This window comes from Alosa pseudoharengus, unplaced genomic scaffold (genome assembly GCF_046254945.1).
Source record: "Alosa pseudoharengus isolate Yale_2024_CS ecotype anadromous, Long Island Sound unplaced genomic scaffold, YU_APseudo_1.1 YU_APseudo_1.1_scf_8, whole genome shotgun sequence".
Classification (NCBI taxonomy): Eukaryota; Metazoa; Chordata; class Actinopteri; order Clupeiformes; family Clupeidae; genus Alosa; species Alosa pseudoharengus.
This window is the reverse complement of record NW_027468870.1, coordinates 41,238,626-41,254,866: the sequence shown is the minus strand read 5'-3', so window position 1 is coordinate 41,254,866 and position 16,241 is coordinate 41,238,626. Positions and strand designations below refer to the sequence as shown.

The 16,241-nt window shown below is 40.2% G+C and overlaps 1 protein-coding gene across 2 annotated transcripts in view; it reads right to left on the bottom strand.

Moving 5' to 3' along the window:
* Positions 1–15,774, bottom strand: part of LOC143111736 (solute carrier family 35 member F4-like) — a 75,139-nt gene extending 59,365 nt beyond the window's left edge. The window contains exons 1-2 of one of the 2 annotated variants that reach the window (XM_076273993.1): positions 15,629–15,774; positions 15,395–15,503 (exon numbers count right to left, since the gene is read on the bottom strand). In XM_076273993.1, the coding sequence (XP_076130108.1) occupies positions 15,395–15,470 (76 nt within the window). In that variant the 5' untranslated portion in view covers positions 15,471–15,503; positions 15,629–15,774. Of the gene's footprint in view, positions 1–15,394 lie in introns of both variants that reach the window. The other variant, XM_076273992.1, reaches the window with a different exon arrangement.
* Positions 15,775–16,241: the final 467 nt, after the last annotated feature.

Below are 16,241 nucleotides of genomic sequence, written 5' to 3'. Positions count from 1 at the left end.
TTACTCGGTAATGAACTGCAAGAACTGACAGTGTGAAAGGCCTGATTTATCTTTTTCCAAGTTTACACTGAATAAGGAGAGGTAAATAGGCCTATTATTTAGAGAGAAGTCGCTATTGCACTGGTAAATAGATCACATAAATTCCCATTGAGAGACTGTATAGCCTACTGATAAGCTAGCTAGCAGGCAAACTAACTTAGCTAACGTTATATTATCACCATTGTTCTTTTTTCTACATGTAGCCTAGGCTATACTTAACACTTTGTTCACGGCCTGCTTAAACACAGCGCATAGGCCTAGGCTATTATTATCAATCACTAATAAGGTCAAGATTTCACTCAAGCGTCTGATGTAACTTAAATAAATGCAAATAGTTGGCCTAGGCGAAACACAACCGTGCTTGACACTAATTATTATCGTTTCCATGCAGTCAAAAACTCCCAAATTGTCCTGCTTGCCTATGTGAAATGCATATGACCACAGAAGTTCGTTTTCAAAAATCATTAGCCTATATACAGGCTGGAGCCAAATTAAAACATGTCTTTGTAAATGGCTTTGTAAATTAGGATACGTTTAATTAAAACGTGTTTCTTGCGTGCGTTCATTCTCTCATTCCCTCTCCAAAATGTTCCTGTTCTAGGCTGGCCAAGTGCATGAACCCAGCATCGGTGCGCGCGTCACATGAAACACAATTGAGACAATAGATTGACCATATTGTACAACTGCAAAGCCTTATCATAGGCATGTTACATTCATGACATGAAAAGTGGAACTTATAGAACGAAAATGAGAAATTGCGCAGTCAGCTAAACGTTTTAAACTTGCGCAAAACTGATGAACCCAGCATCGGTGCGTCGCATAAATTGAAACACAAATTGAAGCCGCACAGCTTGACCATTGGACAATCCTACCACAAAACCTTTCCATAGGCATGCAACGTTTATGACATAAAAAGTGGAATATGAACGCATTTCATCACACCTGATAAATAAACGGGGCTGTGGCCGCGATTTGACTGATTTATTGAGCTCGATCAGCGCAGTGCTGACTTGCGCGTCTTTGATGAGCGTATACGAAGGAAAGCCCTCTAATCGGACGGGCAAGACTGACAAGTAGGCCAGCCCGTGGCTACGCGTAGCCTATGTCAAACAGGTGCTTTTTCTTCGACCTCCACAAGCTACAGTTAATTCCGTAGTCGTTTGAATAAGTTTGCGATTGACAACGCGACTGACAACGTTGTGATAAATAGGCATTCTAACTTTTGCAAAGTCAACTTGAATGCATCAATTTTGAACAAAGTCGTGTAGGCTACATCGCGCCAGTTGTAGTCTGCATGAAGTTCTTGCACAAGCCACCGTTTTGATTTCCGTAGGGGAGATGCGGGCTGAACCCGCTTGAGGGAGAGAGGTGCAGGGAGAGAATGGGTGCTCTACACTACGCACATCTCTATGAAATAATGTAGCCTAGACTAATCCATATTTTAAATATTTTAAATAAGCAATCATGGAAACAATAAGTCAATAGGCTAGACAGATATTGTGAGTAGGCCTAATGCAGGAATGGACGTTACAGTTATTCAGTAACTATAACGAATTACTGAAATTTAAATTGTAATGTGTTACCTTTAGACTACTTCGTTTTTACAGTAAAAATTACAGTATTACAGTAACACGTTACCCCCAACACTGGCCTATTGAACTTTGGTGGATATGGCAGTGCCCTAGCCTAATTTACCCTCGTAAATAATTCTACATTGTCTTTATACAATATATTTAACTGGTCTAGACATGGTGTGGTCTATTGGGTTTCACGTAATTTCAACATACAGCTTTACAGAATAAATATTGTTAACATGTTAGGATCAGCGCCATAGGATTCCCACGGTAGCCAGCGTCTGTGACGACACCTGAGCTTACCAAAATGGCGCCCATAGAGTCATAGAACGTACTTCAACATATCCAACGTATTCTCCTGCCAGTAATCTATCTTGCTCTGTTCTAGAATCTTTGGTACAAGGTCCCATCCACTTCCTGTATCTGGGACCACTGCTTTATCAGCTGCTGGACTTCCCTTGGTTCACTCCACTTATCTTAACGGGTAGTGGCCGTCCCTGTCGCCAAAGCAGGTATCTGGAAATACAGGGATCAGTGGCCGGTTGCACAAAGCACCTTAAGTTAAGTTTTTCCCTTAAAATCTGATTTAAGGGTCCCTTAAAAATAAAAACGGTTGCACAAACACCCTTAAGTTTTCTCCTTAAGGGTTCCTTAACATTTTCCCTTAGTATTTAAGAGTTTGTCCTTATCTTGTAAGAAATCCCTTAAACTGTTGCACAAAAGACCTTAGTAGTCTAACTAAGGGGAAAACCCTAAGGGACATCTGACTCTACCTTAACCATATTATTAACTGAATTGATGCGGGTAAATGAAGTTTATTAACAACTTTTGACCATTCAAAATAAAACCTCTCTGTTAATATGCTTCCTCTGTCAAATAGATAGGCCTATCAGAAACATGCCGTATTGTTATTGTTTGGTTTACGTAGGCTAACGTTAACAATTCATATGGATGTCTTGTTAGCCTATGAGCTTCGGTTCGGTTCGCTAGGCAAAACGTTGGTGCACTGATGACAGTCAGGATCATTTCTAACTTGCCAACTAGTATTGTTCAGTTCATGTATATAACATGCTTTACTTGCTACCTGGATAATTTCCGCTAATATTATTAAGGTAAGATGAATGATAAGATATAAGCACTGTGTTCGGTGGGTTAACTAACGGCATCGCGGCAAAGGCAGTTAGCTAGGCTACAGCTGTTGAACAATCTCCGTGGAAACCAAAGATTCTAGAACAGAGCTCTGTTCTAGAATCTTTGGTGGAAACTATAGAATTTTCATGCCGGAAAATCCCTTTCAGTGCAGTAAATCCCTTGACGTTTCTCCTTAACTAAGGAAACATTTTAAGGTATTCTGTGCAACACCCTTAAGTAAATCCCTTACCTGAGGAGAAATTAAGTATTAAGGGTCATACTTAAGGGAAAAAACTTAAGGTGCTTTGTGCAACCGGCCACAGTCCCTTGCAGGACTTTCAGGTCTCTTTTGATTTGACCAGGGATGGTGTCCACCATACAAGATTCTGTCATCCAAGAGTCTTGGATAGGTACACTCAAGGCTTACAAGTTGGCTATGGCAATCGGCATGGGGACATCCAGGCCGTGTGACACAGATCGCAAAGTGTTAGTGGGGCTTGTGGGAAGCCTAGAAAGGGCATCGGCATTGCGATTAGCTGTCCCAGGACGATATTTGATGTTGTAATCAAAGAGGGCAAGCTGAGAAACCCAGCACTGTTCCAGAGCGCCCAGTTTTGCTGACTTCAGGTATTGGAGGGGATTGTTGTCAGTGTACACGGTGAACTTGTTGCCCAGGAGATACTTGCATTTTTTTTTTCGTGATTGCCCACTTGACTGCAGAGTTTCATGGCACTATAATTTGACATGTTCCTCTCACTTGGCCGCAAGCCCCGGCTAACAAAGGCTATTGTTCACCGTAACCCATCCTTCTCCTGTGACAGAACTGCCCCCAATCCTGCATGACTTGCATCTGTCTCTAAGATAAAGGGACGACTGAAATCGGCATAACCTAGGACTGGCGCTTGAAGCCGTTCTTTTAAGGCTCTGAATCCAGAAAAAGTTCTGAAGGCAAACCTAAACCTGACTACATTCAATGTTAACTATCCAATATTCAGATGTCTCTTTTTTTTGTAATTGAAATGTATGCAAATTAGTGCATAATTATTTAGATGGGCAATTCCATGCAAAGGTCATCCTTACCATGGAAAGAAAAAGTTGTGCATACACAAATAGAACTGTTGTTAAAATCTTCATTTAGGTCTATATTTTATTGTTTGTAACTGATCTGATTGAATTTGATGGAGAATGACACTCTTTTTACATCATAAATATGGTGTGCAACCATACAGAAACAACTTTTTTTACATGGTAATATTATACATATTTCAGAAGTGGATAAATGGACCCAATGTTCAAACAAATGGTGTCATTTGACAAATTCCAGATTGACAAGGGAGTGGTAGAGCAATGTCTATGCTCAGCTTGCCTTTAAGAGCACAACTCCTTACATTTGTAAGGCTTTTGTTTTTAAGTCAGCAAGTTCCATGGCCATGTCACATCCATAATGTTTTATAGGGAAAGTTTATGCTACACATACAGTGTTGATGCGACAATGTCCATAGTGTCTGTGCAAAGCTGATTTATATCAATGTAAAGTGTGATGACCAAATTGTGCCCCTTTCTTACTTTTAAAACCTTTAATGGTGCGTTGGCCATGGAACTTGCTGACTTAAAAACAAAAGCCTTACAAATGTAAGGAGTTGTGCTCTTAAAGGCAAGCTGAGCATAGACATTTACCATTCCCTTGTCAATCTGGAATTTGTCAAATGACACCATTTGTTTGAACATTGGGTCCATTTATCCACTTCTGAATAATATTACCATGTGAAATATGTTGTTTCTGTATGGTTGCACACCATATTTATGATGTAAAAAGAGTGTCATTCTCCATCAAATTCAATCAGATCAGTTACAAACAATAAAATATATACCTAAATGAAGATTTTAACAACAGTTCTATTTGCGTATGCACAACTTTTTTTTTCCATGGTAAGGATGACCGTTGCATGGAATTGCCCCTAAACTAACACACGCATATTTTTGTATTGCAATCATTGTAGCCTACAGTTGTAACAGTGCGTAACAGTCGTTTTACTCCCCGTATGCGCTCATTATAAAAAACGTTTAACGTGTACCAAAAACAGCTATCAACTAATCACCAAACGTCTTATAAACAAGTATTGCCAGGAGCAACACCTTGCAAAAAATGATAACAATAGGCCCAGGCCTTTATATGGCTCTGCTCCTGCCTAGATTCGAGCTCAGAACTGCCTGAAAGTTGTAACCTGTTCTGGAAATACGCGCATTAACCCACTCGACCGTCAGACAACGCTATCTGCTTCGAGTAGGCCTATTGGGTAGGACTGTAGCCTACACTGGTTGCTGTGGCACAGTCTTGAGTGACCGAATTCGTTTTCCTTTGTCATATGAATGCTGTAATTTTGTTAACATTACTGTTAAGGAGATGCTGTAGGTAAAGGCTATATTTAACATCGTTAGTGTAGTAAAACAAATCAGAACTATTCACAAGGTTTCTGGGCAGCATATTTATGTTCTGTTAGCGAACTTCTCATGACTGCCGACAAAGTAGCCTACTGCCAGCTGACGAAGCTCTCATTTTAAAACATTACTGAGAGACAGGCACTGTACAATCAAGACATCTTGCCACTGAATCCAAAACTATGTTTAACATTATGTACAAAGCTTATAGGCTACAGTGGACTAGCATGTTGCAGGGGCTGCTAAAAACACAGAGAAACGCACTGAAAACTCACAGCCCTTGCTGTCGAATGCTCCGTCAGGTTCGACCGTGGAACGCCACAGCGGACTATGCTGCCCCCAAGCAGCTGCAGTTTTACTTACATTTCACCCAGCTGCGTGAATCACCTTGATGGTGAATGAAGTGTCAATTCTTAACTGGGACCCACTGTAGTCTTTTGATTTTAGACAGGGCCGGTTCTATGTTATTCTGTGCCTAGGAGCAACACGCCCACGACCGCAACAGCCATTATGGTCTAGGTATACGCACGCAGCACAGGCAAGCACAGGCTACCAGGAGAAACATCAACCAATTCAGATCAATTAGTTAAAATAATATAGATGAACCATACAATTGCAAGCGACCATGCCACAGCGGGCTACTGTATTAATGTCATCATTGTCCTACCGTATCCTCGAACTCGTCTATTGCCCGAATGTGAAGCCAAGAACCATAGGCCTACCTTCTTTGCATTCTCTCCCTCCTTTTTCGTATTTTCTATCCTCTGTTTATGTTCTTTTTTCTGGCTACCAAATTTGTTTACAGCCATTTTCCAACTAGTTTTGCCTACCAAGCATACGCGTAGCCACGGCCAGACCTGTCTACTTGCCAATTAGGCTTTCCTTCGTTTACGTTCACCATCTAAAAAAGACGCGCAAGTCAACACTGCGCTGATAGTTCAAGAATCAGTAAAATCGCGTAGGCTACAGCCGGCAGCTCCGTAATTGTCAGGTGTGATGAAATGCGTTCATATTCCACTTTTTATGTCATAAACGCTGCATGCCTATGAAAAGGCTTTGCAGTAGGATTGTCCGATGGTCAAGCTGTTGCTTCAATTTGTGTTTTAATTTATGCAACGCACCGATGCAGTTTTGCGCAAGTTTAAAATGTTTAGCCGACAGCATAATGTGTCATTTTTGTACAATAAGTTCCACTTTTCATGTCATGAATGTAACATGCCTATGATAAGGCTTTTAAGTTGTCCAATATGGTCAATCAATTGTGTTTCATGTGACGCACCGAAGCTACATTCATGCATTGTTTTGCTCCAGTTGGAAATGTTTTTGCGTAATTTGTCAGCTATGATCAAATGCCTTCAATAAATTCCACATAAATATAACATGCCTTGATGATTGTATGGCCACCCATTTGAACATTTCTGGCTACGCTACCGAGAACAGAATCTCTCAATCTCACATCTTGACAGGTCACGTCTAACGTAGCCTACTTCTCCCCACGGGGGAGGGGTAGCCTAACTTTTGATACATTTTTAAAAAAAAAATCGTTATCAGCCAATAGGGAAACTGCCAGAAACAACAAGCAACAACGCTTTAAGCTGGTAAGTGAGACACATCGATGAATGCACACTTAATGCAGAATCACCACAGAAAGTGTTTATTTGATCATTTATTTTTCAAATTGTTGCTCCCGTTGCTTCCCGTTGCGTCTCTTTCAGTGATTTCGCCGACAATGACACTGCAGCCTGGCCTGCATTTATACGCAAAGCCCGTTAGTTTTGCTCTTGTTCGCCGCATGCTGGCAAAACAAGGCACTGCAACGTAATTTCAGTGACTGAAACTCTCCAGGGGCCGGTTCCCCGATAACGCTCACTCTTAGCCCGCTAAGAATACTCAAAAGATATATCTTTGCAAAGTTGTTTATGTTCCTAAGTGTGTTCCCCGAAGTGTCCCTTAGGAAGCTTCTTAACACGCTGCCTCTTACGTTCGACGTTACAAAGGCGCTGTCCCAAGTGAAGGTGCTGAATTAGTTGGCATCGATTGCTCAGGAATCGATTTTATACTTCACGTGAAGGTGCATGACGGCGTTAAGAAAGACAACAGGTTCTATGCAAATAAAACATTCCTCAAATTATTCCAGTAACATTTATTTGAACATAGTTTAAGTTATCAGTAAAATATAAACTATTAACTAAATTATCAAATTGGCAGTAATATGTTCACACGATATGTTGTGACGGGTATCCCTCGCTAATCATCCACCCTCCTTATCCCGTTGTGCCACTTGTGCCGCTTCTTGATGGGTTTAACGACTTCTAAAAATTGTGTGATACACTTTTATATTAATGGTAAGGTACCTTACAATTAGAATTGATTGGCAAGCAGCTGCAATTACTTCTGTTTAATGCGGTATTGATTGCCATTGGTTAATGTTTTCAATAAAAAGCAACCTATCTACAATGAACAGAGAGAGAGTTAGATAGCCTACAATATGGTGGGGAAGCAACGTAAAAAAAGGGCACCAAGCTTCTCGTTAGAGGAACTTGACATTTTGCTGGACGAGGTGAGCTTGCACAAGGTGACACTGTTTTCCAGCTTTCGGAATAACTTGTGCAACAGCAACAAAAAAGAGCTATGGAGCGACATGGACTAAACGGCTCCGCGGCCGGCGCCGTTTTTGATTCAATACAAGGACACGTTGGATCGCTGCCATAGGCCTAGTTGGTCGCTTACTGGACACCACCATGCTTACACATTTATAGATCTTAGCCATTTAGAAGCAAATTCTTTGCCAGCTTTTAATTATCAAAAGTGGTTGCCAATTTGAACGCTTTAATGACATTACGAAATAGGCTTACCACCATATTAGTTCTGATACCAAATAAAGTAGCCTAAACTTCATAAATAGGCCTGCATCCATTGCGAACATATTTTATTATTAGTCTTAAAATGTCCATAACATAAAATCATCGTTGAGCCACAACATCATCAACATACTGTACCATAGTTTGACTTGTACTGCGCTGCGCTGATTTCTAAAGACTGCTGCACAGTGGCGGCGACTAGCGCCTTGAGAGCTCAAACAACGCTAAGAGAGAGCGTACGAATGGTTCAGACCAACCTTACGAAAGTGTGACTTACAGAAGATATACTTAGCGTACGAACGTGTCGGGAATCGTGCCATAACGTTAAGAGAGAGGTTAAGGAATAGGTTAAGAACTACTTAGCGATAAGAACGTTTTGGGGAACCGGCCCCAGAACGTTTGTGGTTCTGCATTAGGGTGACCAGATGAGATTGGGTGAAATTCGGGACGCTTTTTTTTCGGGGGGGGGGGGGGGGTGGTAGGCCTACAGCGAATTTTCAAACCTGTACCAAAACACATTTTTATTCAAACAGCAAGTCTGCCTCAAAATACAACAGAGAAATCAAAATTCTCAAAATGTCATTGTGGGGAAAAAAAAAAAAAAAAACAATGACTGCGTAACAGTGCAAATTAGACCTTTCAGAATAAGGATAATAGCCTAATGCTAATAACAAGCCTTGCCAAAATTATGGGTCATTAAGTAAGAATACAAAATAATTGTTAGATTAAGTAGATTATGTTAAAACGACATGGACATTAGGCCGAACTTCCGACGTATTTTTTTTTGCACACACGCTGGCTCTGCCTGCTGCGCTGCCTGCACATTCAATGTCCTCGGCTTCGCGAAATCAGTGCATATTCGCGCCTAATTATAGAACGTCAAAAAGAAACAAAGTAGCCGGGCTGCATCCAGACACTTAGCTGCCGTCGGGGGCTGCATGCAGCCGACTCAACCTCTCTACGGACAGTTTTTAATGTTTATCAGAAAATAACTACTCAGTATTCTGATTGAGTATAATTTTCGGGACAATTAGGGCAGGATTCGGGATTCGGAACAACTGCTTGGATATCGGGACTGGACGTCTGGTCACCCTATTCTGCATTGATGGATTTGCTATGTGCAAAAGAAAGTCAATATCTCGCAAAAGAAACTCGAGATCTTGCAAAAGAAAGTCAATATCTCGCAAAAGAAACTCGAGATCTCGCAAAACAAACTCAATATCTCGCAAAAGAAAGTCAATATCTCGCAAAAGAAACTCGAGATCTCGCAAAACAAACTCAAGATCTCGCAAACCTAGTCAATGTTTGTCCCAAGTACATACCTTTTCTCAGTATTTTTTTTTTTTTACCTTCGTTTTTTTTTTTTTCATGTCACCTCACAGGCTCCGTAGAATTCCCATAGAGGCAGGCAGATTTTTATTTTTAAAGGTCTGTTATTTAATGGATCCAGGATACTATGCATCCTGATAAAGTTCACTTGGCCTTTGGAATTAAAATAGCCCCACATCATCACATACCCTTCACCATACCTAGAGATTGGCATGGTGTGTATTTCAGTTAGCCTATTAGCTGGTTTGATACTCATTGAGCTCAATGCAAATCAAACCATCAAGCCAGATTTGAAGGCAGTTTGCGGGCGGGCCACAGGTAAAATCCAACGGGCTGCTAGTTGAATAGCCCTGGCTTATGATATCTTAGTGTATTCTCTTTTCTTTCCCATGTTGGAAAATAACTGGACTTAACCTATGTCACTTTATTTTCATACCTTATTGCATTAACTACTGCTGAAAGTTCACAGACACTGATTAACTTAAAGAAGTTGAAAATAAATAAAAAAATGCTTCTGATACATTTTGTATAAGATTTCCTAGGCGTGCCAATATATGTGGCCAATGTGTTTTATTAAACATATTTATTTCTTCATGAGATATCATGAGATATCTATCGCCATCACTACTCATTCAGTCTCGCCCGCTGCCTCCGTTTCCTAAACAGACTTACTGACATCCCAATCCCATTCCATATAAAGACATATTGATTAGTTTCATTCAGTCTGATAATGCAAATCAATGTTAAAAATGCAGTCGGCAAGATTTTTTTGATCATATTCACTGAAATGAGCTGATTTTAGAAAAAACAACACGCTTCTACCTCCAACTAGAGCCTGTTATTTGTTTTGCAAAAATCTACCGCTCCTGGTTCTCCTGTGTGAGATCTGACTGTCAATCACAGTCTGGTGCACATATACTATATCAGCTGATATGCATAATTTTATTGTCATATCGCCCAGGGCCCAGTTCCCTGAAAGCATTGTAAGGCTAATGACGTGTTGCCTGAACATCAACCGTATGGACCACAGAGCAGTAGCACAAAACCAATACGTCTTACAAGGCGAAAATGCAGAAAGGCTAGATTCAGCGCTAGCTATCAAGGTAATCTGTCTGACTTAGAAAATATGATTAGACAAATTAGGAAAGAAACTGACCAGGAATTGAATCGTAATGTTAAACCAATGACCTTGCAACATACTCTTGAATTAAGTTCACCTGAAAGCGTGGAAGTGAATGAATGTGTTGAAGCAGATGTTGAACAATGTGCAGGATTATTAAACCAGATCACCCTGACCTCAGAAATAGTTGATGATTATTGAATGTGAATAAAAGAATGGGAAAATGAACCATAACTGCAAACAATGACCTCATAATAAATAATAAAGTGCGATAAATGAAGTGTATCAATACAAGTACTTTAGTAGCCTGACATTGTAAAGTTTAGGGAATTATGTACTTAGAGAATTGTCTCAAAACTGTTTAAATGAATGTATTCAGATTGCATTGTGTGAAGAAGTTAATGCCATAAGTGTTTGTAACCTGTAAGAATGTAACCGATCTCTCTTGATGACTGTAAAAGTGTATGTTGCTAAATGTAATGTGTCACATGGTTATAAATGCCACATTGAATGTAAACTGTTAGTGTAACTTCTGAAACTATCTAAACCATAATTACTGAATGTAATGTAGCATCTCCGAAATGTAACCCGGAGAAGTAATGTTCTCCGGGTTTTCAAATTTAAATTGTTGGTTAAGATCAGTGACTTCTAGAATGTATTAGCTATCGTGAGGATATTCCCAGCTATATTCCCAGCTACTGTGAGAATATTCCCAGCTACCGTGAGAATATTCCCAGCCATCGTGGGAACTTCTAGAAGGTTCTAAACTGTCGTGGGAAAGTAGGATTGATTTGCCTTAGGAATGTGTGGGGGAGGTCAAGTCTACCTAGTATAAATAGGGGTTAAACCAAATGATTGAGGCTGCTTCTTCTTTTTTTCCTTCCTCGTTGGGTTTTTGCTTTATGATGTCGCGTGTGGTTGTTAGAATTCGTCCTCCGAAATTCGTTGAGAAGCAAAGTGTTGGACGTCGTGCCAGGCTGAGTCGCGGACCGAAACTCCGTGGAACCTGTTGCAGATATCAGACCTGCTACTCCGACAGAGAGTGACTGCAGAAGACAATCAGCTGACTTTTTCCCCTTTTTGAGGACTTACTCTTTTTTCTTATATACCCTTTTTCTCGGTTTGTGGATTACTATTGTATTCTCTTCTCCATTTGTGGATTTACTACTTTTATTGTATTCTCTTTTTTATTTAACGTTAACGGTGAAGAGCTGCATTCTCACGGAGGCAGGGTCGCTGTTGGGTCCACCGAGTTGCGGATCTACACGATCGCTCAGTGCTTTGGACTGTGCTTCCATCGTCTCCGGGCTGCAGTCTAGCGGGCCTGGCTTCTGGCGTTAACGTTGTCTCCAGACTGCCAGTGAATTCACCGGGTTGGTCAGTTGCTAAAGAACTTTGTTGGCATTGCATCGGTTGTAAAGACTGCTCTGTGCGCAGTCTTCACGGATCATCATTGCCCTTGGACATTTTCAACTGGTTTGGAAATTGGACTAATTTTAACATCACTTTTTCCTCTTTTAAAATATATTTTCTTTTTTTATTTGTTTTGTTGTCTGTCTTGTATGTCTTGGTGTCACGGGTACGCTGGCGACTACGCCGCTCCGTCCGGCATTTTTTTGTATTTGTTATTTTTTAAATGTATTTGTCTTGTCTTGATGTCATGGGTACGCTGGCGACTACGCCGCTCCATCCGGCATCTTTTGTCTTGTTGTTATGTGTCTTGTTTGTGGAGCGCTTTGGATTGCACTATGTGCATGTTAAATGCGCTTTATAAATAAATCTGACTTGACTTGACTCTTTTGTGGATTTACTCTTTTTATATTTTCTACAACATTGTAACAAGTGGATATTACGCCGCATTTTGTTAACATCACCAAAGTGCTGAAAAGTAAAGAACTCATTTAACCTTGGCATCCAATTCTTCAAGCAGTATTTTTGTCTTTTCTTGGTTTTTCTACGAATTCCAGCAGGAGGGTAAGATAACTGGTTTCTTCTGTGATTATTAATCTGCTCTGTCTAAGACTTGGGTTAGTTGGACTTGAGTGCTGCTGGACGGTAACAAAATCTCCATCCTTATAAAACCTGAGCAAGAAGTAGCCTATAACCTGTGTCTCTAGATAAATTCTAGGGTCAAACATCTTCGCACGTTAGCCAACTGTTCGAGACCTAGGCGTAGTCGCTCCTTATTTCATAAACATCTCAATAAATCCACCACGGAAGCATGATCAACTTCCAAGGGGGATATTTAAAAATAGGAGTAAATAGGTTATCTGCGCCGCAGAGGGAAGACGTGCGACTTCGCTCGACAGTAGGTCCCTGCTATCTACAATAACCTCAAGGGGGTATCGTGGGTCTTAACTGCCTAGGCCTGGGGTTACGTCTGAGAAACAGCTGACGTTGACTAGGTTCTGGGGGTTACCTGCAGGGGGCAACACACTAAGTAGGTCGTAAAGTCCCTCTTACAAACGTCTTAAGATTTGCAGACCGGTTTACCGAAACCAACGTTGCTTAAGAACGTCTTGAAAACAGATAGAAAACAGATAGAGTAGATCTACAAGTGATCCAGAGTACACATAATGGCTAAGAGCCTCGTAACAGGTACTTCTCATTGAAGACACCAGCAGAACATACAGGGAAATTACAACTAAGAATAAAATTACCCAACATACGTAACCATTTTTTATTACATTTAGCCCAGGGGTCGGCAAATAGTGGCCCGCGGGCCAATTTTGGCCCGCCATCTATTCTATCTGGCCCGCGAGATGACGTTAATTTGCTGTTTAAATAAAAAAAATAAAAAAAATGATTTTTTTTTTAACCCCATGTTTTTAAAAAGAAAAAAAGGCCTACAGCAATCCCATCAATTTCAAAACATTTATTGAGGTATAGATGATAGTCCTACTAAAGTGACAAAACAACAGGTGGAACATCCTTGCAGTTATCCATGACGCACAGGTCGGAACGGTATTGGCACGCGAGTGCGCGTAATCCTGTCTGTCTGTCCTGTCTCCCTCTTCCAGTGGGCAAGGTCAAAAATAGCCTATGTTTCGTTAAATTAATAGGCTTGGCATTAATAAATGCAGGCAGGCTCAACACATACCTCTGCTTCCATTCTTCTTTGTAGGTCCTGCATTCTGAATCAATTTTTCTTTTCAAGGCTTTTGACAACGACATTTTGCATCGATAACTAGCATATAGCAATGTTCAGCTAATCATTTACACGTCATCCAAAAGAATAATATTTGTACACATTAGTTACGGCAAGTTGCTAGGCAAGTCGCCTGTTTCATGAGAGACGACAGGAGATGCAGCAGGCGGCATAAAAACAGCGCACATAAGCAAATAAACGTTTTTAATGGAATTAAATTAAATGCATTTTAAAAGTTAGATGATGTTTATTTTAATATAATATAATAATTCATAATTTAAATAGTAGGCCTATAACCCCCCCCCCCCCCCCCCCCATTACAAAAGCTATGGCCCGCGATGCCATTGTCTGGAAAAAAATTGGCCCGGGTCCAAACGTAATTGCCGACCCCTGATTTAGCCTACTTGTAATGCATCACATTTTAGTGTGTAAAATAGCATACATTTAATGTTCATAATAATGTGATTAAAATGGACAAAAATGCAATTAAGTAGCCTATGAAACGAGACATTGGCAGAATAGTTTCTGATTCTTTTTGGTTAAGTGAAGCTATCTATTATTAGGCCTATAAGGTAAGATCAGAGTAAGGGACATGTGGTGCGTGAAAATCTAAGCCTCATCTTCAAACGTCTTCTTCAGTGACACCCCAAAACACTATTGTGCAGGCAGCACACACAGTGGGACTCTCAAAAGTAGTAAAGAATAGGCATGACAGATGTAGCCTACTGAGTATAGCCTAAGCCTAATATGGTCATACATCTTGCAACAAACATGATAACGGTGCAACAATCTAGGCTAATCTTAAATAATTACTATTATTTATGTGTCTGTGTGATATATAGCCTACTGGGGATGCTTACTGTACATGCAGATGTCAAAGTTTTTCTATTTTCGTATAGAAGTGAATTAATGTGTAGTTTCGAAATTTAATTGGTAGGTGTGACGTGCAGTCACCTGACATCACCATATTAGAAGATATTTCTAATTAAAATTGACAGCTCTCCTAAGAGCATCTTAGGAGCAGTGCACGCTCGTTCACACTTTGGGCATGTTCGAGAAATCGTAGAAATCCCTTGTTAAGTGCATGTATCCATCGTTATTGGGGAACCGGGCCCAGCCCTATGTCTGAATGTGCAAATGAGGCATTATCTGTGCAGACATCTGAACATTGGATAAAGTCTGATTCAAAATTCTAATTTCAGTTTGATGATAAAATAGAGTAAAACACATTTAATTCTATTACAAACACAAACTCTCTTTTCAGAGAGAATATTGGATGTCTTTTATCACTCTCTGTAATGGTAACAGAGTTGTCGTTGAATTAAGGAATAAGGAAGTTTTTATATACTTTTCTAAACAGTTATTTGAAGCCAAGAAAATCATGTCATTAGAGGAAAAAAATATATGGCTAAATTGGTTTATTTGCAAGGACATAAAATGAAACAATAACATCAAACATATTAGCAGGCAATATATATAATTGTTACATTTTAATACCATGGAATGACTGTCCTGGGGTTTTGACTAGAAACCAGTGTAAAATCTAGTATGAGCAAAAAACCCTACATTCTCTATGTTCTATGTTTGCCCTCCCTTCTCCCTGACAGAATAAAAAATAGTATAAAAATGTACAGGAATATACAGGCAATTTAAAAACATTGAAAAACAGTGTCTTTGAAGAAGACTCTGAGTTATTTGTTTGATGTCTGAACCCACATACATGCAAATAAATGGACATGCAATGCTTTCCTACCATCAGAGAAGGGGTAGATGAGCACCTGAGTGCTGTAGGAATTGAGAGGAGCAACTTTAGTTGAATGTTTCTTCATCCTTTTTGCTGAATGCAAGTCTACATTTCCATCCTGAGACATGTGGGAGCATAAATACGTGTGGATGAGAGCCACTTCAGTGCAGGTCAATCTATCTAAGTAGCCCATTCCATTCTTTCCTCCCTCATCTGTAACACTGTATCTTCTTATCACTTTACCTTTCCTTTTCACTCAATCCTCTTTCAATCAATTCCTCCGTAAGATGACATTCATGTTAATGATCTTTGTTCTCCGACCGAGCCCTGCTTCGCAAAAACGTTCTCACAAAGGATGCACATAGCAGGTGCAGGCACTGTACAGGATGCTCTTGCACTGTCTGTCTGTGTTACTTCAAGTGTGTGTGTGTGTGTGTGCGTGTGTGTGTGTCTGTGTAGTGGTGCAGTCTTGCCTCTGTATCCACTTCCTTTCTCCCTCCCACCCTTGTTTCCTCCATTCACTTGCATTTCCTACAACAAACTCACATTTTGCATCTCTTGCCTTTTTCTGGAAGGTGACCTTTGAGCATTGCCTGTTAGTGGTGCACTGTCAACTCCTGTAGCCGGATACCCCGCTTGTTCTCTTTTGCTTATTCTTTTGTTTGTTCTACTTTTTATTTATTTTTGCTGAATCTCTTATGTGACACAGTGAAGATCCGAGGATTGTAGCATTATGTACAGAGTTATTTTCCTTCACTGTAATATGATGATATAATGATGATGTAAAAAAGATCAAGTGTGTCTGATCTGTTTTCTTTGTTTAAGTCAGAAGGGTTTGTTAATAGAACAAATCTCA